The following is a 27,876-nucleotide window of genomic DNA, read 5'->3' as shown; positions in this document are numbered from 1 at the left end:
CTTATGATAATATGGAAGATTTGCTGAAGGTCAAAGGAATCGTGGTAAACATCGCTGGGAATCTGAATACTAGAGATTACTTAACTTTCCAACAAATCAATAAGAATGTTCACGATGCCCACCTACATGGCTATGATGATGATAGATACTGGTGTGAGAAACTATTGAGGATGGGATTGAAGAAAGACATTGAACTAGAAGAGGCGTCAGGCGCTCTCGGATCGCTGAGCGAGACTTCCGAGGATTCGGCTTCGATATTCGATGTCGTGAGGACCTTTTCATCCAAGAATGCCAAACAAACCTACAGGCGATTTTATCGTTGTTTTCATTCATACTGTGTCAAGCTGAAGCAGAATAATATGGCCCATTTTTTTCCAGAACATTACGATAATGATCCCGTCATGCAAGTCAAGATCTTCAATTACATTAGTCGATACAACAAGTCCAACTACAACGACCCGCAGGAATGTCAAACTATCGAGCAGAACCTCGCCATATTGAAAGAGATTTTCACTAATTCAGTTCTACAGGAAATGGAGGACAATTATAACCTCGAGAATTATGAGGCGGTTAACAGGTTCATTCTAGTATTACTACTATGTCATGAAGAAAAAAATGCGGTGGAATTCTTTAGGTCGAAAGCGGAGTATGCAGGAAAACCAATATCGTTTGAGTCATTCTTCAATGATGACGGCGTTTTAGAAACAAAATTGCTGGTCGATACCCTGGTAGAGATGCGTGACTTCTTAAATTCCAAAATAAAGCTGATCGATCTGCTTTTTGAAGATAGATATCCGGTCGTCTTGCAGTTCATCGAAAGCTTCATTCAAGATACTCTTCTGGATTTTCTCAATAATTTGTTCAGCCTTAATGATGCACGATTAAACTTCATGCCTGTCGTATACTCCTTGGTGACGAAAAGCATGTGCGATGAGATGATAGAATCCAAAAATGCGGGGCCATCTTTTCATGAAGTGATGAAGGAATTTCTTGACATGTATTTGGAACCGATGATCATAAAATATCTGGACATGCAACCGCAAGCGTTTGAGAAAGAAACTTCTGAGAAGTTCCTAGAATACAAAAAAGAAGCTGCCATAAAAGAAAAGGAAGCCAGCGAATACATTTATAACTCTCTCCGAGATCAGAGCTTTGATGAAAAGAACATAGTTGACGATAAGAATGATTTCCTGAGCTCATTTACCAGAATTTTCAAGCTTCCTAATAATGAGAGGCAAAAGACAGAAGAACAACTACAGCTTGCTTACAACTTAAACCTCATAACGAACAATTTGCAAAATATCAAGACATTAGTGAGCTTGGATCTCTGTTATAAGATTGTGAAAAAGGCACAAGACAGAACGGACCAAATGTGCAGTTTTTACGCTGTTGAAAACGCGACGCAGATAGTGAAGGTCCGGTGTCAGGAACTCTTCAAGATCCTCATTGACCAACTGAGCACCAACCACATTAAACCTGCGTTTGACAAAGCAATGACGTTATTGAAGCGGTATGACTCGAACGAAATTCAAAGAGTAGAACTGAAGCTAGAGGGTGTTGAAACTCAAGTAGAGCCACTCGTTCAATTCACCGAGTTGATCAACATCGGTGATATCATCCTGCAGATGATCTCAATTTTCTATCGAGATGAATTGTTGCATAAGAACATTATAGACAAGAACCGTGACTTCCTCAATGACGTTGTGCAAGCAAAGAAGAATTTCGAAAATCTATTAGATGACTATGTTGCCGAGGGTCTAAACATTGGTATCAATAAATTGATGGATGAGGTTGAGTTTGTCTTCAACACGGTTCAAATCCCCACGGATTTTAATCCTGATCCAAAGGACCGGAACTCTAGAGAAATTAAGCCCACACAATGTGCTGAAAAAATTGTGGAGCTTCTATCTAATCATTCCTTTCTGTTGACAGGTGCAACAGATAAAGGTACGATTGATGTGTACCAACAAGAGATAGGCGAGAGGTTCTTCAATGAAATAGTGAAACACATCAAGAAGAATTTCATTTCCTCTGATGGCGCCATTTTCTTGATCTGTGATCTCAATTGCTACTACGACTTTATTGCATACAAGCTGAAGCAGAAGAATATTGTGCCGCTTTTCGCTGCGCTGAAGAATGTCGCTCAGCTCTATCTCATTTCAGGTAAGGACTCTAAGGAGCTCGGCAAAATGATATCTGATGCCGGAAGATTCCATGGTATTTTTTCCCAGGAAGAGATTTACGAGTTTGTCGAACGACGGAGTGATTGGGTCAAGGTCAAAAGAGACGTTGAGAAGGTGATTTACGGTTTAGGCGTGAAGGATTGTACTATTATGTAGTTTGTGTACTTGAACAAAATGCATTTTACACAGCCTGATGCTTTCTGAAAAAGCTGGAATAGAAGATTTTGACGTTGTTCAGTGCCACATGGTTGATACAATTATCGATATCAGAAGCAGTGAACTGCTGCAGAGTCTCATCGTAAATATTACCATTTAACTTCAGTGTAACCAACGTTGGATTGGATTCGATGAGTTTGACAACTTGCACCGATAACGTCAACTTCAAGTTTGAAGCATGGTTAGTAATGCTGAGATGGTTCAAATTTTCGAAGTTAGGACTACTGAGAAACATCTTGAACCTTTCGCTGATGATGAAAGCGTTGGAATAGCAAAGTTCGATCTTCTGGATCTTACAGCGACCGAAATTTTCCAGTTCGAATGGATAGCACCAACTGCAATTGATTAGCTCCAGAGAGTCTAAAAGCCTGCAGCAACTCGGATCCTCATCAAAGGATTCGATTTCGTAGTCCTGCAAGCTGAGTTTCTTTAGCTGTTCAAACGGCCTGAGGTGCTCAAGGTTAAAGACAGATCCCGGCTTGGTAGCTGTGATTTTTAGTCTTCGCAAATGTGATCCCTTCGAGGAATACTTGAAAAAGTTGGTGGAGCCGGAAGTAGGCATTGCAAGGCTTTTCAAATTCGGAAGCCTTGGCGATGAATATAGCTCTGCAAAAGGGAATGTCCACTCGCTCTTCGAGCAGCACCCAGTCAATCGCAAAGACTCTATAAGTTGAGATACCCCTATCGGGAATGGTTTCTGGTGCTTATTCCAGTTAGATATTAGATCATCCCAAGAGACTTTGGTGTATGCAAAGAGATAAGGTAGAAAAAGCCGGCGCAATCCGTGATTTGCGCTCGAAAGCGCAATCAAATCCCTTCTAGAGATAAGGCTGAGTATTCTGATCACGATCTCATGCGGCAGGCCCTCGAAAAATCGTATCTTGACATCGCATTTAACCATTTTTATATCTCTTTCTCGAGAACCTTGAACACTACTTCTTTTTATCCCCATCGTCTATCTCTGTTAAGCCGTATTATTGTTCTACCGAGAAATTTACATCAAATCGTCAACCAAAACGTGAGTCAACCAGACTACTCCCAACTACCATTCAGCTAGACATTCAAGGAACATCGCTGTATAGCTTCAACCAGCTTATCGCGCTGTAAAGCTTTCGGCTTCGGTCACGTGACCGTTCTTCCTTATGAATGAACCATGTCACTGAGCTCTAGGAGCTCCTCGAGTCTGCCGACTTCCTCGTGCAGCCTACCCTCGTTTCCATCCCGTTCGTAGTTCACAATCTCCGAGACCCTGGCTATCGGTTTCATGGTCAGGTCGCCTGACGCGTCTGAGGAGCTGTTCATCAGGAACGCCGTGTACTCGGCAGAACCAAAAACCTGTCGTCCAACGATCTTCCTGCCTCTGATGTACGTGACGTGCGAGACGTCGCACTGCTGTTCGGCTTCAGGTTTCTTCAGCGACCGATGGTGCTCGCTGTCCATATGGAGATTGTCCTGAAACTCGGCGGTAGGCCCCGAGTATCTGACCTTGCAAGGCACCAGATGTGCTGTGTAAGTGGGTAACGCGTCGTGATCTCCCGTCAGGTCTACCTTTCGCTCCATCTGTCGCCTGGTCTGCCAGGATCGATGATCTTGGGCTTTTCAAGAGCTGCTTTTATACAGAGAGCGAGCAAGAAAAGAAGCTCTTTAGCAGCAGTAAGCGAGGCAAACGCATCGATTGCAGCCAATGGCACATCAAGCTCCGTATCTCCTAGGCCGTTTCCTCGATCCCATTTATGCCCTCATGGTGGGCACTTTGAGCTATTACCTGTACGAAAGAAAGGTAGGAAGACCCGAGGGCCATCGCCTGAACGAACTGATCATGAAGAAATACCACAGGCGGTTTTCTCGGGAGAACTGAAGGAACCTGCGGCCGAACCTTCAGTAGAGCTCCAGAATGGGTCGCGCGAGTCGCTACTCTCTACGGTTGGTTGCCGCAACACGCTTATCACCGGCAGGTATCCAAAGTCTCAACGGAAATATATACACATGCAAGAGTAGACTTTTAAATATTCAATTGTTTGCTGAACCTCGACGGTATCGGTTAGATCCATCGAAATGGGTACAGCAGTATGTCCTGAACGCCAAGAAAGAAATTTCTATGACGTATTTCCTAAGCGAGATCGCTAATATGAAAAATACTATGTCTGTAAGAACGATGAAGCTAGAGAAGATGTAGAAAGTGGCAATAATGAATGATTCTGCCCTTGAGTGGCTGAGTCTAATTAGCTCTGTCAGATCAGAACGCGGATGCATGAGATGTTGAGAGGTCAACTTGGCGGTTACAATTTTGATGTTTTTTCAGTCTATGCTGCTATGCGCAGGTGCGAAAATCTGACTAACTCTGACTAACTCTGGAAATTGCATAGGTCTGGGGAATGGGAAAACAATCTGTCAGAGTCCCTGAAGAGGGCTGTTCCTCATTGAATGTTGATCAGTGGTAATTTGTCTTGGTTCCATTGATTAAGAGTGATCGGGCCTCTGCTTGCGAGGAACAATGGCACCTGAGAAACGGTCACAGTCAAAAATGCTGGTTCTTTCGATAGACTCAGCAACGAAAGAGTTGAAAACAGGAAGCTTCAGAGCTTCAAAGGCATGCGATTTTTGCAGATTGAAGAAGAAAAAGTGTGATGGTCAACAGCCGTGTTCTCTTTGCCAAGCGTTTGGAAATAAGCACTGTGTATACCAAGATAGAAGGAGTCCCCGTCAGGTGCGTCGGAAAACGCAGGAATCTCCGTTACCTAGACGAGTGTTGCAGGATTTACCTGATAGAGATGTGGCGATCCAACTGATTCACAAGACTTGGGATAATGTCTGTGTCCTGTTCAGGTTCCTATATCGGCCATCTGTTATTGAAGACTTGATTTCGCTGTACGATGCAAAGGATACGACTCATTTTACTGAGCGACAGCTTAAATCGCTGCCCCTGATTTACTCGGTGATAGCAGTGGGTGCTCTGTTCGGGAAGGAAGACTGTGAAAAGAGTGATGTGGTCGCTCGAGATCTTTATAGGGAAGCGGGTTACAAATATTTTGAGATGGCAAAGTCGTTAATTGACGTTACCAACGTGCGGGACATCTATTCAATTCAGACTATGTTCATGTTGACCATGTTTTTACAGTGTTCTGCAAACTTGAACACTTGTTATTCCTACATCGGGATTGCCCTGCGGGCAGCCATTATTGAAGGTCTTCATAAAAGGACTTCGTCGGTTGGACCGACCGTGATAGAAGACGAAACCAAGAAGAGATTGTTTTGGAGTGTCTACAAGGTTGATTTGTACATGAGCTGCATCCTAGGTCTTCCTAGAGCTCTTGCCGAAGCTGCGGTCAACCAGGAGCTGCCTTGCGATGTTGATGACGAGAAAATCACCCGTGATGGAATTCTGGAGCAGGAATGGGGAAAAATCAGTAGTTGCGGCATGAACAACCAACACACAAAGCTCATGTTAATCATGGCAAGGATCCATGAAAGCCTCTATCCGGTCTTGACGTGGGACCAGGCTACCTACATCAATATACTTACGTTGGAAGAGCAGCTGGAGAAATGGTTCCAAGAGCTACCCTATCAGCTTAAACCTGACTCCTCATTCTTCAACGATGACGAAAGAGCATATTATTTAAAACCGGCCAAGCTTCTGTATTTGGATTATCTGTTGGCGAAGATTATTCTTTATAAGCCATTTATCCACTATCTGGCGATCACTTCACCTCTCTTCGATTTTCAAATTTCAATGGCTAACAAATGCATTCAAGTGGCCCACAAAGTTATTTGCCTTTCCGATGAAATGTTGAAAAACGATCTTCTCAGTGCTAGCTATTGGTTTTCAATCCACACCATCTTTTTCAGCGTTACATGTTTAATGTTTTATCAGCATCAAATTAACCTTGGTTTAATATCTGAAAAACATATAGATGTTGAAAAGGACTGTGAATTGGGTATCAACATACTGCTAAAGCTGAAGAACTCCTCGCCTGTAGGAGAAAAGTCTTTTAGTGTTTTGAACTCTATTTTCAAGGAGTTTAACAAGAAAACTATGGAACTCTATTCCCAAGTCAATGAAAGCGTAACGCAATTAATGAAAGACCCAACGAGCGGGGCATCTGTTGAAATGAGTGTCGAATTTTTTGGGCAATCTGAACAAGACCAGATATTGGACCAACTGCTGCAGGATTTTGATATTCCGATTAGTAACATCTTGCCAGATTTCCAAATGACGTCGTTTTTCCCTACAAGTCTATCAGAGCGAGCAGCCGAGAAATGAGCTCCACTGCTATACCAAGGAATGCGCTGTAGGCGCTTGGACAGCATAGATAGAAATAACCTTTTGTATCAAAAGTGACTTCTACGACTGCGTGAACGTCGTAACCCGGTAAGATTTCTGAGATCTAAAGCTAGATCTCGCGAACGAAACATTAAAAAAATGTGACACCTATTACATTATGTGCCAATACGCGATGTTCAAATATGCCAAGCGAAGATGCATGCAGACAGATTACGCAAACGGGGTTCTTAGAAGAAAGTAAATGACTTCTTATTCGTTTCTTAACTTTCCAATTCAAAAACTTATAAGCGCAAGTGGTTTAGTGGTAAAATCCAACGTTGCCATCGTTGGGCCCCCGGTTCGATTCCGGGCTTGCGCATTTTTTGCAGCTCATACACTCTTCGACATAATGAAGAGTCTATAAAGAGTCTAATGAGATGGGGGATGGATTAACCACCCATCTGACCAGATTGAAATCAATGGTCAAGAGCTACGCAAACTCGAAAATACTCAGCAATTCAGTCGATTTCTTCAATATAGGCCAGGTGTCAGGTCCTAGACCTATCTTTGAAAGTGATAAAATTCTTGCCAACATTATTTCGATTATCTCTATGTAGCCTTAGAAAGTGGACCTCGCGTTGACTTGATAGAAAACGGCGGTCATTGTTCAAGAACTGCTGCTGGTGTTACGGGTGCAGAAGTTGACACCATTATCTGCTTTTCTGGTTACTCTTCTCCTAACTTATGACGGATGAGTGAAGCTAAGTTGGTTGAAAGAATCGAGTCGTCAGTTAACAAGAAACACGCTCTTCTTTCTTGGGTCGCCTTAAAATTGGAAGAAGTGAACGCAGAAGAGGCTTTGAAAGATGATGATAGCCGTTGCGAAGAATTTTTGGGCGTTTGTGCTGAAATCGATGCCTTTATAAGGTACAATGCGGGCCTACCAGAGGACGAACAACTAGATTCGTACTATGTCTTCCAAGCTCTCTCTCATTTATACGGACTGTATCTGACGCGACTGGAGAAGGTTAGACCTGGCAGAATTTATGACTCAGCAGAATTGTTAGCAACAGTTTTAGCGGAAGATGACGTTACAATCGAAGTAACAGAGAAGAAGAAAAAGAAGTCAAGCAAGAAGCGCAGCTATATTCGATCGGCTGCCAAGGAAATGGCATGTATCGCCCTGATACAGTTCTATGAAACGTTTAATCAGCAGTTATCTTCCTTGGCTCCGCTTCTTTTTGGAATTATCTTTAAAAATCTCAAGAAGATAATGGAGAAAAGTAAGTATGCTCATGCAACTTTCGCTACTTCTCTAATGCAGCTCCTTAAGGCAATTTTAAAGAACGTGGGCGGTTCTTCCTTTTACCATGAATATTTTCCCAAGTTTTCCAAGCTGTCCAAGAAAGTCTTTGAAGCTATATGCTCGGATAGACAGGAGTTTTCAACTGACATGGTTTCAGCCATAATGGAAATCTGGTCGTACCACTTTCGGCGAGAATCTTTTGTGAAGGACAATAAGCATAACTTGGAAAATGCCATACTAGCCAACTACTCTGAAGGCGAACTAGGGCCGCTGGGATTCGTCAATGACTTCTCACGCCATGTCGTCGCGAGGACACTAGCCGAGGTTATGTTTGATTATTTCAAGATATCAGAGGTTTTAGGTATTGAGCAAATTCTTCAGTTCTACGCAACGTTATTTGAGCGATCAGTCACTCGAGATGCTCAAGCTGGGACTTTTGAGTCGATTGTGCACTTCCTTGGATTATGCTTGTCAGCCGACATAAGCTTTTTCGAAGGCTCCCAATATTTGGAGATTGTCAGGACTTTAGCAAGCTCTATATTCAGTCCTTCATGTACCTCCAATCATAGGGTAGATTCGATGTCGAGGAGTTTACGGTATTTTGTTTATATGCATACGCTGTTGTTACCCAAGATAGAAGAGTCCTCCAAGAATCTAATCGTTTTACAACTGCTGAGCCCCAGCCAGAGTGCGGCTGACACAACTAGCGACTACACAATAAACAGCGATCCTGAAAATCTGTGGCTCAATTTAGCCCTCTTAGACCTGGCACAGCTGCTGCTGTCTGAACTTTCGTCCTGCTTTGGTAACGAAAAGCACCTTGTTGACGAGGTTAAGAAGACTCTCATAAGGTTGAGCATTTGCGATAATTTCACTCTTCGGATACACGCCAGTGCGGTCCTCAAGCTTTTCTTATCTAACTTCCCACAATATCTGAGTGGAACAATAGAAGGATCCTTGAATGCCCTTTCAAAGAATTTCAAGCAGGATGATAATTTTCTCTATACTGCGAATCATGGTCATGCTCTAGTCATTGCCAATTTGATTGCCTGTGCTGATAAGGACTATGTTTCATTCGAGCTAATTATGAGGATTACTGTATTTGCTACCTCCTTCATCAAAAACCATACGACGACGACAACCACACCTCTCTATTCCAAAAATCTACTTTGCTGGATTCTGTTAATAGGATGTATGAACTACAAGGATGATCGATATTTGCAGATGCAGTCCTCACAGCTTTTTCTCTTTTGGAAGGTGCTGCTCACGCACAACTACAGTTCCCGTCATGAAGACGACTTGTACAGAAATCTAGAGATAAGGAATCATGCTCTGACATGTCTATTGGCTTTCTTGGGTAATGATAGCATTGGAAACAAGGCTGTTGCAAAACAAGTTTCTTACTTATTGACCAAATGTTCCAGCTTTAATCATGCCATAATTGAAAAATCTGATAAAATCGACAAAGCGCTGCTCACAAATGAACTAAGACTACTGCAGATCCATCTCCGGCTTCACAAATACATCAAAGATGACTTTAATAGCTCTTTGTTAATTTTAATCATGAAAAACTTTTCAGATCCCAATCTTTACAGCGAAGGTACTCACTCTCTAATTGAATCGCTGACCTCTGTTGCAGATGGGAAGAAATCAAGCTCAGAGCAAACACCAAATTTTGGAGAACCATCGGTAGTCACTCTGTTACGCCAAGACGACGGTTTTGCCTACGGGCTTTCAAGCAGGCTTTCAGGAGCAAACGTTTCAGAGCTTTATGTAAAAGATCACGGCGAGCTCAGGCAGCATTTGAGTTTTGAATCCAAACAATGGAGTTGGAATTTCGAATTTGAGAATGAGATTACAAAGCCAATTTCCTGTGCACTTTCTCAAGATTATCTGCTAACGCTTTATTGCGCTGGAGGATACTCGTCATCGGACAAATGCAGCCCCAAGATCACAACTGCGTTGATTGATGCATCGATGGAGGTTTTTTCGTTAAAGTTTCCGTTCCTGAATGACAAGATAAAATACTCCATCATTGAAACTCTGAATTCCTCAATGTTTTGCAGAACCACTTCAACTTTACGAAACGTCGCTATTGCTGCTAACACGCTGGTATCTATAAACAAAGCCCTTGAAGTTATGCATGAAGAAGGGATTACTTTAGAGCACTCTGTTGGCGAACTGCTATTAAAATCGGTGGATAAGATCAAATTTGATAATGACCATTTGTTGACGGAGATGAAGGCCAAATGTATAGGACTTGTTTGTGGTATTATTAATCGAAACAGCGATGAAGATAGAGCAGGAAAAGACATGGTTACCGAACGGGTCGATATTCTAATAGACGGACTGATAAAAGTAGATGAACCTTTCACACGGGTGCTCCGAGCGTTATCTTTGGTCAATATATATAGGTATCGTCCAGCAGATGCGCCCTTTTGCAGAATATTTGATGTCATTTTAAGTCTCATCAGCGATCCTCATCCTGTCGTTCATTGTTGGTCTCTAAAGGCAATGCACTTGCTCATAGATAAGCATGCTGCGATAGACCACACAACAGCTTCCACCCTACTTGGGTGTTTAGAAGATATCTCCACCAATCCATCGTATGGGATGTATGGATCATCAGTACTTAGATACAACTACTGTCTGGAAACCGATTCACATTTGACTGTTGGACTAATTCTCCAAAGTTTGAGCGAGGCGATTGGTGCTTACATCTCAGAACTCCCTGCTAACGTATGCGAAAGGTTCAAATATTTGATTTATGGGCTTGCGATCTCCAATTCTACGGCACACCAATTGTTAGCACTAGAAATTTACGCGAATTTGGCAATCTTCAAGAATCAGAACAGCTTGGATGATAGAATCTTTATAAAGCTGGCCGAATCAATTGTGAACGGCGCCATCCTCGTCGGGTTTTCCTCGGCTTGCTGTAACTGCCATTTTATGGTGAAAAATGGAAATATTCCCAACTCATTCAGCTCCCTGAGCGTCATGAAATGTTTTGATCTCTTCTGCTTGCTAACGAAACTTCAGAAGGGACATCTATTCGCTCAGGATCTTGAGAACTCCAGTTGGAGATGGCTTTTTTTATCCCCTTCATCGAAAGAGCTCCAAAATTATCTTTTCACCTGGATGGGTCAATCCCCAGAAGATGAGATCAAGTGGTTTGATAAACTCTACGTGATTTTCCATATTAGCAAGTGGCGACTCTTCTTTAGTTATTACCGAACCTTGAATGGTTTACTGAAGAAGATAAGGTTTAAAAAAGAGGGTGACGAGGAAATTCCTTCTGAGGAAGAGAAATCCATTGCGCAGGCCGAATTAGCTGATTTTGACGGCTCGCAAAATTCTGATTTGCTTCCGTGGCGTGCAAGATTGCTGATACTTAAAATGGTGAAGCATTTATGTTTAGCTTCTGCCCGAAGAGAGGGCAAATCCGTACTGTTAAGTCGAAAAATTCCAGAATTGATTAAACTGGCTTTTCAGGCTTCTACCAGCAGTGTAGCATCAGTGAAATCTTTAGGATTGGACATCCTGAGGCTAGTTTTGAAAGCTAACTCGTCTTTACGAAGCAGTGAGAGCGGACCCTCAGAGCTACAGCAGCAGGAGGCCCAAATTGTGAGCGCAATGATGCCCGCATTTAACTCAGGTACTCCGCCTGACATTGTGGTATCTGCCATAGACCTTTCAGCGGAAATTCTCACTTCCGGCATATCTACGGTACAAGAAATGCATAGAGTCTCTCAATTGCTCATCGACTGTCTTGGCATTTTTAATGAGAACAAATCATCTGTGAGACTGGGAGATGTGCTGATCGAGACCCAAAAGTCTAAGAAAAAAATTGAGCTCTCAGTCCTAAGCGCCTGGGCTGAGTTGACAGAAAAGTCTGTTAATACTGATGAATTGAATCTCAGAGAGTTCACAGAGAACTATTGGGATATATTAGTGCCTCTTTGGATCATATCGTTGAGAGAGTATGCGATGGTAAAATATGAGGGCAAGCAGACAGATGAATTAACCGGAGGGCATATCAAGGAGTCTTTTTTTGAGAAAAGTAAACTGGAGCTTTTTGAAGGCGCCTGGCTGAATATGGTTGTGGCATTAAGCTGTGTACTTGAAGCAAATCCTGACGTGGTTTTACAGCGCTTGAGCAAAACAGAGACAGAAAGCTTCATGTTAATTCTGTTTATACAATGCATGGAAATAGTCGTCAAATCTTTAGACGATCATGAAGTGTTGATGAAGATTTTACCTGCGTTGCATAGCTTGCTGATGTGTTGTGTTCCACTGGATCTCCTGTTCGAAGACGGCACAAACGAGGAAATAGTGGGCGTCCTAGATCGAATCATGACAATGGGAAATAATCAGGAAAAGCTGATGCTTGTTCGGATAATCAATGATTTGATCATGAGATATGTTAAGAAGAATGACACTCATGACACTTTTTTGCAAGGCATCGACAAGCTGTACGAATTACTGAGGCTTCTCATAAAGCCCATTGCACAGCTTCTTCCTTTTATTAAGTATAGCAGTTTGGAGAATGAAGTATCGAGAACAGCAGGCTTAGCAGAAGATGAAGTTCGTTTGCTGCGCGCATCCTTCTCAGCCCTAGAATCAAATGTGGGTAAATTTGACGACCTCTTCAAAGTCGACTTGTACTCCTGTTTGCTGTTCATGATCGGGGAAATCTTTGAATCAGACGCCCGGGAAGAGGTGATTCCCATCGTTTTACCCCTTTTAAAGTCCGTCTCACGAAACCTACTATCTGGAAGCCTGAATAGTTGTTTGATGCAGACTTTTTTCGAATCGATAAAAAAAGCTTTGTTTGACCAGGTACAGTTAACTAATCAATTGGCGATCTGCTTTATCCTGCTAGCAAATAACTATCCTTATTTCACTGAAAGTGATTTGAATAGGTTCATTTCTTTGATTCTATCGGGCCTGCGCAGTTCCGACACTCAAGCAATAACTATGCATGGCTTGAGGTCACTTGTTAACAAAGGAATGAGTCAGCACGCCTGCCGATACATCATTAGAAACCTGATCCTGGAGATTTTCAAATCCATTGGCAGAGAGGACACCCAGACTGTAGATCTGATGTTTGAGTTTGTTCAACATTTTGTCAAGCGAGTTCTGGACACTGAACCAAAGTCAGCACCAACAGCCATGGCTGTAATACTGTCATTGGAGCTCTTATACTGCGGAAAGGATGGAGTGCCAGATGAGAGAGTCGGAGGCAGAATGATGACACTCATAGCCATGGACAAGGAAAGCTTCAAGATTGCGTCTAGCAGCCTTCTAGACGAAAAGCAAAGAGCTCGCATCGAGCACATCATAGAGAAATCCCCAGAATTTGGTAGCAGCGGCCCCTCAGGACGAAAAGCCGATCTATTGTTGAAAAACTTCGTTTGATGCCAATGTGGGTATTGAACCCACAGACGTTTTCATGGCGTAGGACAAAAAATGGTAATCAAGACCTTTAGCTGACATGTCACTCGAAGACTCGAGGCAAGTCCGAACTGAGTCTGATGCCAAGTCTCTGCTTTTGGTTTGGTATCAATCAGCGATACATTCCATAGCGACTGTGGTTCGGTCGTACCGGGTGGTCGATTGCCGGGAGTACATCAAGGCAGCAAAGGAGTTTGCCGAAGGAAGATTTTTTACATAAAGGAAGATTTTTTACATAAATACGGGCGTTGAGGATCCCAAGAGTTATCAACTGTTAGTGTGCTAACGAAGCTGGGATTTTTCAATGTGCATTATAATTGAGATTTCAACTTTTATAAGAGATAGCCCGCGTAATAAATCTCGCTTGAAAAGTCTTGAACTCACCTCATCTGTAAATCATCAATCCGACATAGTCTTCGATCTACTTAGCATATTATATTTATGAGTTACAAAAATATAGCGACTGTTCTTGGCAGTGCTGCAGTCGGTGGTGGGATTGCCAATTATTTATTTGGTAGATCATCGAAGGCCCCAGCTGGCGATCAGACGGTTCCATCGAAGCTAGAACCTGCACCCAGTCGCCCAGATGGAAGCGTTAGTTTGGTTGGATCAAGTGTGAATCCCTCTGGTTTCTTTCAATACGGCTTTCCAGGGCCAATCCATGATCTACAGGGCAGAGATGAGTTTGTTTCTTGCTACAACAGACAGACAAGAAATCCGTACTGGGTTGTGGAACATATAACAAGTGAATCACTGGCTGCAAGGAATGCTGACAGAAAGTTTTCGTTCTTTAAGGAGGATGAAGCAATTCCAGAGATATTTCGCGGGAAGTTGAAAGATTACTTTAGGTCTGGATACGATAGAGGTCACCAAGCTCCCGCTGCGAATGCCAAGTTTACTCAAAAGGCTATGGATGAGACCTTTTTCTTGACTAATATTAGTCCCCAAGTCGGAGATGGATTCAACAGGGACTATTGGGCGCACCTGGAATACTTTTGTAGGCAATTGACCAAGAAGTATACTAGCGTGAGAGTCGTTACAGGCCCTCTTTATTTACCAAAAGTGGATCCTGTAGATGGGAAGACCAAAGTCTGCTACGAAGTAATTGGAAATCCACCTAACATTGCAGTTCCCACGCATTTCTTTAAGCTAATCGTAGTGGAAAAGCCGGTTGGGAATTTAAACACTGATAACATATCTGTGGCGGCTTTCGTCCTTCCTAACGATGTCATCCCTAATGAGACCAAATTGACGGATTTTCAGGTGCCAATTGATGCTTTGGAGAGAAGTTCAGGCCTCCAATTTTTGCAAAAGGTACCACCGAATAAAAGGAAGGAACTTTGCAAAGAAGTGAATTGCCAAATTACTGTCAGAGAGTTTCAAAAGGCTCTTCCTCCACCAAAAGAAGTTCTGGGATTGCCTGGCCCAGGGAAGTGATGATTTGAAAACTTATGCGACTACACTATCTATAAAGCTGGTGGTGCAGGATGACTTTTATTTCAAGTTTTTACTTATGAAGGCCAGTTTTCCGATTGAGAGTTTCTCATCTATTTGCTTTCTCTCAGGAAAGCTCGCTCGTCTCATCTGGTGGTCAAGCATCATGTTCCAATCGAGTAGTAATTCCTTCACGGGCATACCATGTTGATATAGTTCTGAACAGCACCAAAGAAAGATATCTTTGCGTCTTCCCTTGATAGCATTCAATGCAATATTTCTAAGTATGACGAATCTATTGCCATCTGTAATTTTTAAGACGATTTTATGCGGACTCGATCTTATGAATGGATTGACGTCAATCATGCTGGAGTCCCTCTGGGTTTTCTTGCTCCGTAGGTACAGTAGTTTAGCAAGGTCCAAATTTGCAGTGTCCAATTTTTTTCCCTTGGAGTAGAGGTTGGAACTGAATGTTTTTCGTTGGAAATTTCGATGATGTACTATCTTTTTAATGAATAGTGATGCGATGATATTCCAAAGTGAGCTCTTGTGATTGGGATCTTGAATATGGGCTCTGCGAAGCAGTTTATCTACTACTGGTAACGATGCTGCGGTAAATCTGTCATCCGAAGCGATTTGCCATTCGACGATTTTATTGATGATTGAGGCATAAGCTAAAAGAGCTCTCTTGGTAGGAAAGCTGTCCACTAATTGTACAGCTTTTTTCAAGTTGTCGAATGATTTGATCTCTACCAAATGAGATACTATCGAAGAAAGATTCTCTTCTGAAGGTTTTCCAAATGATTCTTGTATATATTTCAGGACTCGGTCCACACCGTTTGAATCTTTGAATTTTAGGTGCATCCGTAACATCGATGAAAGACATCGTTTGCTAAACAAAACAACCTGTGTATTATTTTTATCCAGAAACTTGTTAACGTTATTCATGAGTTCCCTTGCTAAGGATAAATTATTCGTCTTGGTAGCGTAATCGATTAAGGATGGCAGTAAAAGTGCATTATTGGAATAAAAATAAGGACTCAGACTCGCGACTAACTCCTTGCAAGCCTTTCTGTAGGCTTTGTGGTGAGTGAAAATGTTGATCAACTTGTAAATAATCCGCGGGTCATGCTTTTCCACTGATGTATAGTAATTCTTGATAGTGGTCCAGGTGAGAAAGACACCTGCCGCATTGTTTATTGCATAATCTCTCTCTATTAGATGATAAGCCGCAATTATTTTATCGTTTCTGAAATCAGAAATAGGCGTTAGCTCTATGTTCATAGCTCTGTCCAAAACGCTTTTTGTTAAAATAGGCGAGTGCTCTAATGCCAGCGCCTTATTACATATAGTTGCAATTTGAGTCCGCGTTAAGGTCATCTTAGTGTTTCTGATTTCATGCAAATGGTCCAACTCCAAAAATTTCAGCAAATGTATGTGGTCGTAGCGGGGGTTTTCAAATGCCAAGGCCGAGATTATTGATTGGCACAGATCGTTGTTTAGAGGCTCTGTTTCATACAGCTTGTAGTAAAGAAGATATACTTCAACGGCGATCATAATGTCCTTAGTCTTTATCGAGTCATTTATGCAAAAGGCTAGAATGTCCGTTTTCGACTTGATTAACTCTGGGTCGATATGCAGTTTTTCAGCTAGTTCTTGGATTTTTTGAAAGTCGCAGTGGAGGTTGTAAATCATTTCTCGTCTATAAAATCCCCTTACGGTTGAAGAATTGAGCTTATTTGCGTTAACAAACTGAGCTATGGAGTCAATTGGTATTCTGCGCAGAACCGAATTCGCGGTGTTTTTAGTGGTCGACACGAATTTCCAGTAGTCTCTGAATGCAGGCTTTTCATTATTGACGAGTTTTTTCGAATTCTGTATTATACCCAATACTTTCTCTGCAGAATGATCTGTTGAGTCGCTGAATGATCTGGTTCTCGGTACCTTTACTAACGTAGTACTGTATAACGAACGATGCAAAGTATTGTGAAGGGAATGACATGTTAAGAATCTCGGCAGCATTGCCACCAAATGAAGAGCTAAATGAGAGCTTAAAGGCCCTCCTATTTGACCTTTGGATCGGAGTTGTTCTAGTAATTCAACGTATACTAACAGATTTTTTAATCTCACTGTGTAAGCTTCTGTCATGTGACATATATAGTAAGTGACAGTAAATCCATTAAATAGGTGGTTGGCTATTGATGAAGCAGTTAGTAGATTGGCTCTGCTCGTAAATTGGTCGAGGAGCTGCAATTATCGCAGCACTTGGAATCTATAGCTCTGATGACACAAACATAGCAATAATTGGCCTGGCAGCACTGGATTTGGAAGGGATTTGTGGGAAGCTCTTGACATCTTGCGCATATTTCTGGGAGTTGCGCGGACATTTTTGTCGTAGAAGGACGCTGTCGCCTGCCATTGAGCCATCTGGCGTTGTTAAGGAGCGTAGCGTTGAAAAACTCTAGAATAGCATTCCATAACAGCTGTCTGTTTTGGAACTCTATTCCGGCATACACTGTGTTGTGATAGAAGCTGACCGGATTGTATGTGTCAGTTGATGAAGACGCCCCGAGAAGCCGATGAATCGGGGTGAGATATTTAAAGTCGCTTTGGCCTGTTGATAGCAGGAAACAGGCGAAATTAACCAAGTCGGCTGCCGAGTAGAAGTGGCTCAGATACACGTACAGTGGTTTGAGGCGGCTCCACACCGTACCATCCGTTGTCGAATACACCTTCTTTGATATCTTGGACCCCAGATAGCTGGATAAAATAGCAACAATGTACAGAGTGCGTCTTTTGCAGTTGTATGTCACCCCGCTCAATTCCGACCCATAAGTCTTGGTTTGGTGTGCTTTTTGGAAGAACTTGGAGCCAAAGAAGAACACCAAAGTGTCCAGAACGAAATGCCACTCTTCCTCGTTCTTATGTATATCCAGATTCTGCGACAATTCGGTTCTGAACAGGCTATGCAGTTCCTGATCTAAGGCAGTCGAGTCCAGCTGGGCTACCCTTGACATCGTCTGTTATCAGTGTCTTATTTCTCGCCATGAGTCGTGAACAGACCATGTTTTAGTGCTCATCTTGTTAAAATCCTATCAGAATTGTTATAATCGATTTTTCCGAGCTACTCCATACTAAAAATGTCGTCATATAAGAAGCGTCTGAGAGATTATTTCTTGGCAAGCAGGTATATAATATTGATCTGGTTGGATTGCAGTGGATTCTGCACTTGGAAAATTTGGAAAGGTGAGATAACGTTGAGTGGGTTTGGATTGGATACTAGATGGTAGTTCCTTCTGAGAAAAAGCCTCTGAGATCCTGTGCTAGATGTCGAAAAAATAAGATCAAGTGTGATTCTTTCATTAGAAGGCCTGAGCCTTGTTCGAGCTGTGTTAAGAAAGGAGTCGAGTGCCATGTCGATTATGTGAACCCGCCGCAGAGATCGCAAGAGATGAAGGTGCTGTTTGATAATATTAAATATGCGAAGGAACGGATCTCTTCGCTATGTGCCGTCTATGATAGGCTTTTGGAGGATGCACATGTGGGGAGAAGTGATATGCAGGTGAGGAAACTGGACAGTCCGACAAGGATTTTGAAGATTCTTGATAAGTTTTATTTATTTGTTATTGATGAAGATGCTGGATCATTCTATGTCAATAACTACAAAATTGATTTGAGACTGTTAGAGGAGTCTTTTGAGCATTTTAGGAAGTTGATCTCGAAGTCTCTAGAGATCTATGTGACGTGGGAAAACGTGCGAGATATCGAGGGAAGGGAACTGGATTTGTTTATTTCGCAGTTCAGTTTAGAGTCTATGGTGGAGAATAATCAATTGCTGTTGTTGATTTGCATATTGAACTTTTATTTTGATATTCCTGGTTTAGATTACTTGAAAATTTACAATCATGTTGTGGATAGTTATTGTGATGGAGCGTCGAAGAACGGGACAGCTGGTTCAAAATTTCTGAGCAAATCGCTGCTGGCGAAATTGGTCATTGGCGACTCGTACGGCTGGCATTTTCACAGTGAGATGTTTATCAAGCATTTCACAGTTTATTTATTTCTGCATGTTGTGCTGTATGGTCCGCAGCATTTTATGGCCTGCTTTATGGACAGGTACATTCGTATCCTTGAGTCGCTGAGGAAGAAGATAAACTTCGATAAGAACTGGGAAGTAAAGTGGGTTAATTTTTATATTCGATTATTGAATTTGGTGGAGAGCAGGGCATCGGGCGAAGAGGGGCGAAGTGTTGATGAAGTGGTGCTTGAAGTCATGCTGAATGATGTTTATGAGAAGGATGATCTTTTGAGCAGCTTCATTTGCTTAGTGAATATCGACCAGTATCTAGTGGAAAGGCGGGCTTGGCCGCTTGGTAATTTCTCAAAGTCGGTCCTACATAGAATATGCAAGCGGGTAGGGAATGTTCTGGCTATGGATTTTTCTGGCACTGAAAGGCCGTCGTTTCTGGAACTACTGTTCGCGCAATTACTGAGCCTTAACAAGCTGCTGTGCATTAACAACCATTTTGCATGCGATTTGGATGATCAACGAATGAACGGATTCAACCAGCAAGTTTACGTGGAGGTGGGGGACAGACAGATGGAAGCTGCGTATTCATGCCAAGCTGAATATCATCTTGTCTCCGGGTATGACGAAAACGAGAATGGCTATGCATTGAAGCTGGCGGGGCCTGTTGTTGGTAAACACAGGTGTCGACTGAGCAGCAGATGTCTCATTGATATTGTCGAGAGCGATCTGGACGCCTACAGGAACCGAGATGACATGGCGCTGAAGATCCTGAAGTCTAGTTGTCTATTAATATGGTCGCTGTACGAACACGTTATATACTACGAGACGCTGAACCGCGTGTTATACTACGTGCCGTTCGAGTGGAACGCCCAGCTGTTGCTCGAGACCAGCGGTCTTGTCTGCCAGCACGACGACCAGCGCGCCCGAGTCAAGCTTGCGCGGGAGAACAACGGCGCGAAGGGAGATGCTGGCATCGACCGAATCCTGAACGACGTAGACTGGATGAAAGAAAGTGCAGACGACGTGCTGCGAAAGATACACGGCGTGTTGAACTAACCGCTCATGCCGACCCTGTATTTCCGCAGTTGCTCGACCGCGAGGAAGATCAGAATCGTATTAGGTCCGAGCCTCGCGAAGCTTGGTAGCCATCCTCTGAACATAAAGAGAACGCCTTCGGTCTGGACCGATCTCCACAGAACCCTCACAGCGCTCTCGTGGTGCTGCTGCGCGTTCATGATCCGCGTTTTCATCACATCCGCTGGCGAGCAAACCGTTGTCGCTACAAGCCCGGCCAGCAGCGAAGCCGCGAAGTGGGTCTTTTTCTCGGCTGGATCCATGCCGAACTTTGTGGCCAACTGATGCTTAAATACATCATAAGAGACTACTTGGCTGGCCGTCATCAAGACACCTCTTATTAAGTTTGGCGCCAGTCCCGTAAAAAGCTTATAAAAGCCTTCTTCCCTAACAATACTGTTTAACCCATCAAATGCATTTCGGTAACCTCTTCTTAGATGTGGATCGTGTGCTGAGTCATTTTGCATCCTGATGTTGACGACATCTGCTGGATTTCCTACAAAACCACCGATTGCTCCACTCAACATTGAACATGGTAAAAGATACAAACTATTATTGATCTCGCTCTGGGGGATTAAATTTTCCTTAATGATGTCGTAGCACCCGAATCTCGCGGTGGTATAGGTGCACTGCCGAAGAACAGAGGCGCTCAACCCGGCATAAAGTCCACGAGGTCCCTCCTGTTGTAAGATTCTTCGAATCATGTTCAGAAGCGTTGGCTTTGGCGGAGAGGCGGTCTGAAGGCGAACCTTGGCTAGATCAAGTGGATGGGTGACGATACAAGCAAAAATGCCACCCGCACCGCCATACCACCAGGGGTACTTGATTGGGGTGTCTGTCATCGCCACTTTGCCGGACATGACCTTTGAACTGTGCTGAGCGCAGTTTATGTGCTATCGCCCTTCGAAGTCAAATTGCCTGAGATTGGGAAAAAAAAAAGCATGCCTCAGCTTATATTTTACATATCACGAAGCATTGAGGATTATACAGTGAGGACGAAGATGATCATTGAAACGAGAAAACCCAAGGAAAAAAAAAAAAGAAACCGGCGACAGTAACATGGAAATAAAAACCCATGGATAATAATGGTAGGTTGTGGAATAATAATAAGCCTAATTCAAAATTTGTTATTAGATCTGTGATCCAGAAGGGAGGACGGAAAACAGGCGCAGTTAGAAAGCTATCCTGATGATTTTCCTCTCTTGAACCGAATGTGTCTCGCGTCTTTCCACTCATTTTAATAGCCCGAGTGCTCAATACTCCACTAGTTCTCTTGACACAAGTAAATTAGTAGCAGATCTGATTCAACAGGCAATTGATCTCCCCTCGTTGTGATATGGTCTGAACCGCTGAGAGATGTATCATTCTCTACCACGCAACCCTTTTGAAGCTTTCCTCTTCTGACGGCGAAACGGCTCCAAAAGAAGGATAGGAGGGGCGAGCGAGTGGATCTGCGCGCAGGTTAAACATAAAGATCTTGTACTTCCAGATGCTGCTTGGTGCCAACCATACACCGCAGCTTCGAGTGCAATGAGCTGGAATCGAAGCCGAGGGAACTCATGTTCTTGGCGCTGGCATGCACAGACGCCAAAGCGGTGGATGAGACGTCGCAACGACTCGGGTCGCCTCGAAGAGGCGAACCGGTTGCTTGGTTATGCTGGGAAATGAATGAGCCGTACTTCTCAACCGATAAAGAAGGATCCAATGCCATCTCACAAGGATCTTCTTTCTGTCCAATGGTTATAGGACATAGAGATTTTGTATCCCTCTTCGGTGATCTGCAACCACCGGTTCTGGTAACTCCGGATACTTTCAGTCTCTTCGAAGGGTGCGCGGTAGCACGGCGTTCCTTCTTTTCCGAGCCAAGCTTGATCCGATCACACATGTGACCCTGCATCTTTACCGTACACCTCTGCTTGCGGACTCTCTTAGTATCACTCTTCATGCTCTTGGGCCTGAAGCATCTGTCGTGATGTGTCTTGAAGGGATTGCGGTCTGGGACGTTTGCTGGATCTTGTTGTTGCCCGAGCTGTCGATTTGTAGCTGGCTCGACACTACTTGTCACCGGGCGGTTTTGTTGGCGAGAAGGAAGTTGATGGTTTACGCCATCTTGATAAGAGGACAACGAAGAGTAGGCATAGGTGGAACCGACCGGATCGGCGGCAAGGGGAACACCTGGAGCAGCAGGGGCATCAGCGGCAGTATCCGCAGCAGAAGCACGTGCGGAGCTTAGAATACCTTCCAATTTCGATGACAGCGAAGATGCTGTAAAAAAGCGCATCCGATTTAACATATTCTGATACACGAGCTTATTCTCCAGTTGCCGACTTATTTTATTGACTTTATGGTAACGATACTCAGGATAAATGTTTAGATGCCAGTGCTCTTCTAATTGTGAAAGAAGCTCAAAGTATAGCTGAAATATTCCATCATTCTTCCCCCATAGTTGTGAAGTGATTGCAGAGCTATAGCAGAGTTTTGTTCACATTTTTACATAATTTTTTTTCTTCGTCTGCTTTCCAGTCAGTTTTTAATATGTGGTGAGGAGCAGGGTTGTTTCATAGAGTTCGGGCGGTACACACTGAGAGATTATTAGCCGCTGTAAAAATAATCAACAATGATTAAAACTACAGCTTTTGTCATCGAACTTCCCCTTAAGCAATCTCCCCGTTTCAATACAGTGTTTGGAGTAGATATATGAGAGCTCCAGCTGTATGGTGTACGGTGCATAGTTTTGTTTTGAGGCTCTATGCGCAATGATGTCCCTCTATGTAGAGCAGACAAAAATCAATATGAAACAGCGCTAGGGTTAATTTAGGCTAATTCTCGAGTATAAAGAGTAACGCCTAACGTTCGTCAAAACCGTCCTGGTTACCTTACCAGAATCGTCAAACTACTGCCATGCACGAGAAATCTTTCCGTGGGTTCAAAGCTAACAGACCTCTGTTCAAAGTCCAGATTAAACGGAAACCTGGTCAGTGTAGACCAGCAAAAGCTCGGTGTATGGAAGGGAGTTGTTCTCATACATCTGGCTATACAAAGGAGAAAAGCACCAAGACCTTCATGGCAAAATTGGGACCAATTAAGATTCCTTCTCCTCCTAATACCTTGCTCCGGAAGATTGAGGAAGAGAAGCTGAAGTTGCAGTCCGAGAGCTCCGCGGAGAAGGGATCATTATGGGACTCTCCAATTTCCTGGGACAGCGAGGAAATACTATTTTCCATAGCGAACGATGTATTAGATAACATATATAAAAAGCCCGCTAGGAAAGGTGCCTCCACAAAGCCGCTTAATTCCTTTATGGCATTTAGGGCTTACAATTCCCAATTCGGCTATGGTCTGAAACAGAATATTTTATCCCCGCTGCTTGCATCCGCGTGGCATTCACATCCTGAACAACAAGAAATATGGGACACTTTTGCGCAGCAGTTTAATTTTGTCAAGCCGAAGTGTGGGTTTGTGGAGTGGGTGGATCAAAGATATGAGCGGGAGAGTTAATTAAAAGATTTTGTAGATTTGTATTTGCATTGATGATGTCTTGTTGGGAGGGGGAAAGTAATGCTTGGAAGTAGAGTTGAGAAGCTTGGGCGAGGAGTGGGGACGGGTTGCGCTGTAGCAATGTTGTTACTTGATGTGTCAACCGGATGATGGCTGGAATTGAGGGCTCTGCCGAAACGGCTATCTCATTGGCAAGCTGGGAAACGGAGTAAAACGAAACTGGCTCTCGGCTATGATTAATTGATTGAAGAGCAAGATGAATGGCAAGTCTCTGGTCTGTTGAAAGCACCTTTGCTCTCTCCAAGGGTGTCTTGTCAGTCATATCAAACGACTCTGGTTCTGGTGGTAACTTTGGCAAGCTGATTAACGAAGTAAGTGACTTGATCGAAGAACAATCAGCATAAAGCTCAAAAAGATCTCTGTGCTGCATACGATAGCGCTCACTCAGTTGCTCTAATGCTGCGTGGTCGTCAATCTCCTGCGTTAAAGCTCTCAGCATCGCCGTACAGAACTTGAATATCCCGTAGGACTCCGTCACCAACGGCACTACCGCCGCAACAACCAGCTCCGCCTTCCGTCTCCGTCCCATAGAGGCCAGCATTAGTTTGCACGTCTCCATAACCTCCTCCAGCAAATCCATCAGACTCCAAAGCGTGTCGTATCCGCGGTCAGGATCCGAAACAACAGCCAGCGACGTATATTCCTTGTATTCAAACATACCGCCATCGAATCCCCGGTGCGACGCCTGGAACATCAGTTTCTCGCATATACAGCTGGCGTATCTCTGGATCAAGCGCCCGTATTCATTGCTTGGAACCCTGCCAAGCGACCTAATCCACTCAGTGTTCCTAATCGCTTCCCGCAACGCAGTTGGATGACCTTCTTGCACAACCTTGTGAACCACAATCAGACATTTAAACACTTGAATTTCACTCGGTGCCAGCGGAACGCTCTTCAAGATAGAGAAGAACTGCGTAGCAGATTGGTGGTCCCAAGTATACACAATACAAGCTCTAACATGCTTCCTTTTCGGCTCCACTTCCTCGATCGAGCAAGCTTTCTTAATACTCCTGGCGAGATCAACAGCAGACATCTCCAGATTCAACCAACTAGCCTGCTTAAATACCTGTCTGACGTCCCCTATCAAAGTTTCAGCTTAAAACTGTCCATCGTAGAAAATCATTTCATATTTATCCTTTACAAGAAAACTAATGAAAATTTTCCACCTCTAAGATGACAAACTCTTTCAGTAGCAAGATACCACCGCTATAGTTATCTCTAAATCGTTTTATGTCTATTGAAAACCTAAAATCTTTCGATCCATTTGCTGACACCGGTGACGACGAAACTACAACTGCTAACTACATTCATATCCGTATCCAACAGAGAAATGGTAGAAAGACGCTAACCACAGTTCAAGGTGTCCCAGAAGAATATGATTTAAAGCGTATCCTCAAAGTCCTGAAGAAAGACTTTGCATGCAACGGCAACATCGTCAAGGACTCCGATATGGGCGAAATTATCCAGCTGCAGGGCGACCAAAGGGCCAAAGTGTGCGAATTCTTGACCACCCAGCTGGGCATGCAAAAGAAAAACATCAAGATTCACGGTTTTTAAACAACCGTCTCTATAGTCCACTACTTCCACAGACGTATATCGCTTGTATACTTGTATAGTGCTATTGAAACGATGGCAGGCTCAAGTGATCTCAACCTGTTGAAGTCGTGGAACCCAAAGCTTGCGAAGAACAGGCAGAAAGTGCAAAAGAAAGAGCAAGAGGCGCTAGAAGAAGAGAAGAAAATACGCCAGGCAGCCAAGGAACGAGAACTCAATGACTTGGCTACCGCAAAGTCCAAGACAGGGTTAGAATGGATGTACGATGTTCCTAAACAGCCAGAGACAAAATCTTTGCCACAGGAAAAACCCAAGCTCCAACGCAAGAACTCTACAGAAAAGCGTATACCGACGGCTAACAAAGCCAAAGCGTCAAGATACGACAAGGATGATCCAATGAACAAGTTCAAAGTGGCGAAGAAAAGATTAAACAAGAAATAAGTAACTAGTTTACAGACTTGTATAGCTTCTCCTGTTGTAACCATAACTTCTTCAATTTCTTGGTCATGCTCTTTGTTATGGCATTTCCTTCTTTATCTTTGGTCGGAATGCCGTCCTCGTCCCACTCCGAGTACAACTCCGGCTGCTTGAACAGCTCCTGCGGCGGAATTTTGGCCTTCTCCAGTCTTTCCTTCTCTTTCGCTTCTCGTTCTCGCCTTTTTGCCTCTTCGCTAGCCTTTTTCGCTTGCCTCTTCTCAGTCTCCTGTCTAGCTTCCTCAACTATACGGACCTTCTCTTCTTCGCTGATCAATTTCACCAGGGCTCCCTGGCCACTTCTATCATCAAGCAACACGTTGAGGTTCAAAAGCTCCTCGTTTCTCAGTTTGTCTGTCAATTCTAAAAACTTCTTCGGATCTCTATTGTCAATTGCAAACTGTCTCACCTGGTCTCTGAACTTGGCCAAACATTGCACATATGGCAGAATCTGCTCCTCCTTGTTGTTCTCCTGCCTCACGTCACCTTCATACCATCCTAGTTGGTCTTCTCGTATTGGAATACCTGCTATTCCAAAAAACTTTGAGATATATTTGCACACAGCAACTAAAACCTCTGTTCTCACATCAGCACCGGCATCTGATATGTAAGTGTTGCTCTTGTTCACCAGCTCGCTTAGCAACTTCATGCACTGAGGAGTGGATAAATTGTCACAAAGAGCACAATCGATATCTTCCTCAACCTTTTCCAGATAGCTTAACAAATCCTTCTCACGAGATCCAAGCTTTTTACTAACGCGCGAGCTATCGTCAGACTTCAAAGCCCTCGTATTCTTAAAGAAATTGGAAAACATATTCTCGAGACTCTTAACCTCCAGTAAAAGACTCTCCTTGAAATCAAGCTGATTATTCCACTGAGTTAACAAAAAGGCCAACCTCAATTGTCTCGAACTATATTTTTCGAGGGCTTCATCAATTGTGATGAAATTCTTCAACGACTTGGACATCTTTTGTCCTTCAATATGCAAGTGACCGGTGTGTAAGAAATAGTTAACCCATTGCTCACTCTCAAAACAAGCTTCTGACTGAGCCATCTCGTTATCATGATGAGGGAAAGCCAGATCGATTCCACCAGAGTGAATATCCATACACTCTCCCAAAATATCACTAGCCATAACAGAACACTCTATATGCCACCCAGGTCTGCCTGAGCCCCAAGGAGAAATCCAACGTGGCTCGCCCGGTTTTGAAGCCTTCCATAACGCAAAATCATTCGCTGACTTCTTCCCGCCGTTAGACGAGGTTAAACTGCCTTCACCTTCCTTGATCAAATCGAGCTGGCCTTTATTCCACGGTTGATTCTTTGCATAATCATGTTTTTCCGAAGAATCGAACTTTACAGTATCAAAATAAACTGACCCATCATCCGTAGCATACCCATATCCATTGTCAATGATCTTCTTCACAAATTCGATAATTTCTGGAACATACTCAGACACTCTAGTAGTAACCGTAGGGGGCAGCACGTTAAGCCTTCTCATGTCATTGTCGAACTGCTCTTCCCAATAAGCGGGCAGCTTTCGAAAAATCTCCGGGTCGGTTACAGATGACCCAAACTTAGAATCAAGAAATGGCACATAGATATCTTTGATGTCATCATTAAACCCTTTCTTTTCCAGACTTTCCAGCGCCTTCAACGCCCTCATGACTGCGTTATAATGCATATTGAACTTTGGATTTTTTAACTTCTCTTCATCCACATTAAGTGTCTCAATGGCTGAACGAATGCTCTCAATAGTTTCTAAACCAGACAAGTTCATATTTTTTGCAACATAGACAGACAAAGCATCAACAACATCACCCATATTATGCTCTTCACTCCGCGAAACAAATTTATCAAAAAGATAGTTTTGTCTAGCTCTCACGATAATCTTATCATCAATATCAGTCACATTTTGAACAAACTTCACATTGTATCCAAAGTAGTCAGACAAAATTCTTCTATTGATGTCAATGGAGACATAGTTTCTCGCATGTCCCATATGAGAAGCGTCATAAACGGTAGGCCCGCAAGAATACCATGTCACAAGTTTACCGCCAGATTTTGGCACAAAGACTTCTTTTTCCCGAGTTAAACTGTTGTACAGTTTCAAGCAAGGTCTTTCTTTATGAACCTTTGGTTCAATCCATTTTGGTTGCGCTACTTTACCAGTTGACATGAATTTTCGTACGCTGAATCCAAAATTCTTCATCCAACGTTTCGATCTACTCGAAACAATTCAAACTCGCAACGACTCGTCAAACGAATAATTACCATCTTGCAAAGTTGAACACCTTTAGCTTAATACCAGATTTTTCATCAACAGTCGAAT

The 27,876-nt window shown here is 43.2% G+C and overlaps 16 protein-coding genes and 1 non-coding gene across 17 annotated transcripts; 10 read left to right on the top strand and 7 right to left on the bottom strand.

Moving 5' to 3' along the window:
* Window positions 1-11: 11 nt before the first annotated feature.
* On the top strand, window positions 12-2,339 carry RCY1 (Rcy1p; the record flags this gene model as incomplete). Its single annotated transcript, XM_037282066.1, has 1 exon — window positions 12-2,339. The coding sequence occupies one exon, from the start codon at window positions 12-14 to the stop codon at window positions 2,337-2,339; it is 2,328 nt and encodes a 775-aa protein (XP_037137961.1).
* A 25-nt stretch (window positions 2,340-2,364) lies between these two features.
* Window positions 2,365-3,351, bottom strand: HG536_0B01470 (F-box protein; the record flags this gene model as incomplete). Its single annotated transcript, XM_037282065.1, has 1 exon — window positions 2,365-3,351. One exon carries the CDS (start codon window positions 3,349-3,351, stop codon window positions 2,365-2,367), a length of 987 nt encoding a protein of 328 aa, XP_037137960.1.
* Window positions 3,352-3,539: 188 nt separating this feature from the next.
* Window positions 3,540-3,959, bottom strand: RNH203 (Rnh203p; the record flags this gene model as incomplete). The annotated part of the gene is made up of 1 exon (XM_037282064.1): window positions 3,540-3,959. One exon carries the CDS (start codon window positions 3,957-3,959, stop codon window positions 3,540-3,542), a length of 420 nt encoding a protein of 139 aa, XP_037137959.1.
* A 124-nt stretch (window positions 3,960-4,083) lies between these two features.
* On the top strand, window positions 4,084-4,257 carry NCE101 (Nce101p; the record flags this gene model as incomplete). The annotated part of the gene is made up of 1 exon (XM_037282063.1): window positions 4,084-4,257. The coding sequence occupies one exon, from the start codon at window positions 4,084-4,086 to the stop codon at window positions 4,255-4,257; it is 174 nt and encodes a 57-aa protein (XP_037137958.1).
* Window positions 4,258-4,893: 636 nt separating this feature from the next.
* HG536_0B01440 (uncharacterized protein) lies at window positions 4,894-6,660 on the top strand (the record flags this gene model as incomplete). The annotated part of the gene is made up of 1 exon (XM_037282062.1): window positions 4,894-6,660. The coding sequence occupies one exon, from the start codon at window positions 4,894-4,896 to the stop codon at window positions 6,658-6,660; it is 1,767 nt and encodes a 588-aa protein (XP_037137957.1).
* Window positions 6,661-6,968: 308 nt separating this feature from the next.
* On the top strand, window positions 6,969-7,039 carry HG536_0Btrna4G. Its single transcript has one exon. It is a non-coding gene; the product is annotated as a tRNA-Gly (tRNA).
* A 372-nt stretch (window positions 7,040-7,411) lies between these two features.
* On the top strand, window positions 7,412-13,384 carry LAA1 (AP-1 complex accessory protein LAA1; the record flags this gene model as incomplete). Its single annotated transcript, XM_037282061.1, has 1 exon — window positions 7,412-13,384. The coding sequence occupies one exon, from the start codon at window positions 7,412-7,414 to the stop codon at window positions 13,382-13,384; it is 5,973 nt and encodes a 1,990-aa protein (XP_037137956.1).
* Window positions 13,385-13,861: 477 nt separating this feature from the next.
* NUC1 (ribonuclease) lies at window positions 13,862-14,857 on the top strand (the record flags this gene model as incomplete). The annotated part of the gene is made up of 1 exon (XM_037282060.1): window positions 13,862-14,857. One exon carries the CDS (start codon window positions 13,862-13,864, stop codon window positions 14,855-14,857), a length of 996 nt encoding a protein of 331 aa, XP_037137955.1.
* Window positions 14,858-14,914: 57 nt separating this feature from the next.
* On the bottom strand, window positions 14,915-17,002 carry CBP1 (Cbp1p; the record flags this gene model as incomplete). Its single annotated transcript, XM_037282059.1, has 1 exon — window positions 14,915-17,002. One exon carries the CDS (start codon window positions 17,000-17,002, stop codon window positions 14,915-14,917), a length of 2,088 nt encoding a protein of 695 aa, XP_037137954.1.
* A 62-nt stretch (window positions 17,003-17,064) lies between these two features.
* PEX2 (ubiquitin-protein ligase peroxin 2) lies at window positions 17,065-17,871 on the bottom strand (the record flags this gene model as incomplete). Its single annotated transcript, XM_037282058.1, has 1 exon — window positions 17,065-17,871. One exon carries the CDS (start codon window positions 17,869-17,871, stop codon window positions 17,065-17,067), a length of 807 nt encoding a protein of 268 aa, XP_037137953.1.
* A 266-nt stretch (window positions 17,872-18,137) lies between these two features.
* On the top strand, window positions 18,138-19,940 carry HG536_0B01390 (Zn(II)2Cys6 transcription factor domain-containing protein; the record flags this gene model as incomplete). Its single annotated transcript, XM_037282057.1, has 1 exon — window positions 18,138-19,940. The coding sequence occupies one exon, from the start codon at window positions 18,138-18,140 to the stop codon at window positions 19,938-19,940; it is 1,803 nt and encodes a 600-aa protein (XP_037137952.1).
* Window positions 19,937-20,818, bottom strand: DIC1 (Dic1p; the record flags this gene model as incomplete). The annotated part of the gene is made up of 1 exon (XM_037282056.1): window positions 19,937-20,818. One exon carries the CDS (start codon window positions 20,816-20,818, stop codon window positions 19,937-19,939), a length of 882 nt encoding a protein of 293 aa, XP_037137951.1.
* Window positions 20,819-22,859: 2,041 nt separating this feature from the next.
* Window positions 22,860-23,456, top strand: HG536_0B01365 (uncharacterized protein; the record flags this gene model as incomplete). Its single annotated transcript, XM_037282055.1, has 1 exon — window positions 22,860-23,456. One exon carries the CDS (start codon window positions 22,860-22,862, stop codon window positions 23,454-23,456), a length of 597 nt encoding a protein of 198 aa, XP_037137950.1.
* SLA2 (Sla2p) lies at window positions 23,398-24,549 on the bottom strand (the record flags this gene model as incomplete). The annotated part of the gene is made up of 1 exon (XM_037282054.1): window positions 23,398-24,549. One exon carries the CDS (start codon window positions 24,547-24,549, stop codon window positions 23,398-23,400), a length of 1,152 nt encoding a protein of 383 aa, XP_037137949.1.
* Window positions 24,550-24,746: 197 nt separating this feature from the next.
* Window positions 24,747-25,073, top strand: SUI1 (translation initiation factor eIF1; the record flags this gene model as incomplete). The annotated part of the gene is made up of 1 exon (XM_037282053.1): window positions 24,747-25,073. The coding sequence occupies one exon, from the start codon at window positions 24,747-24,749 to the stop codon at window positions 25,071-25,073; it is 327 nt and encodes a 108-aa protein (XP_037137948.1).
* Window positions 25,074-25,145: 72 nt separating this feature from the next.
* CWC25 (U2-type spliceosomal complex subunit CWC25) lies at window positions 25,146-25,511 on the top strand (the record flags this gene model as incomplete). Its single annotated transcript, XM_037282052.1, has 1 exon — window positions 25,146-25,511. One exon carries the CDS (start codon window positions 25,146-25,148, stop codon window positions 25,509-25,511), a length of 366 nt encoding a protein of 121 aa, XP_037137947.1.
* Window positions 25,512-25,515: 4 nt separating this feature from the next.
* Window positions 25,516-27,756, bottom strand: CRS1 (cysteine--tRNA ligase; the record flags this gene model as incomplete). Its single annotated transcript, XM_037282051.1, has 1 exon — window positions 25,516-27,756. The coding sequence occupies one exon, from the start codon at window positions 27,754-27,756 to the stop codon at window positions 25,516-25,518; it is 2,241 nt and encodes a 746-aa protein (XP_037137946.1).
* Window positions 27,757-27,876: the final 120 nt, after the last annotated feature.

Source organism: Torulaspora globosa, chromosome 2 (genome assembly GCF_014133895.1).
Source record: "Torulaspora globosa chromosome 2, complete sequence".
Taxonomy (NCBI): domain Eukaryota; kingdom Fungi; phylum Ascomycota; class Saccharomycetes; order Saccharomycetales; family Saccharomycetaceae; genus Torulaspora; species Torulaspora globosa.
The sequence above is the reverse complement of the archived record's forward strand: the minus strand, read 5'-3'. Positions and strand labels throughout refer to the sequence as shown.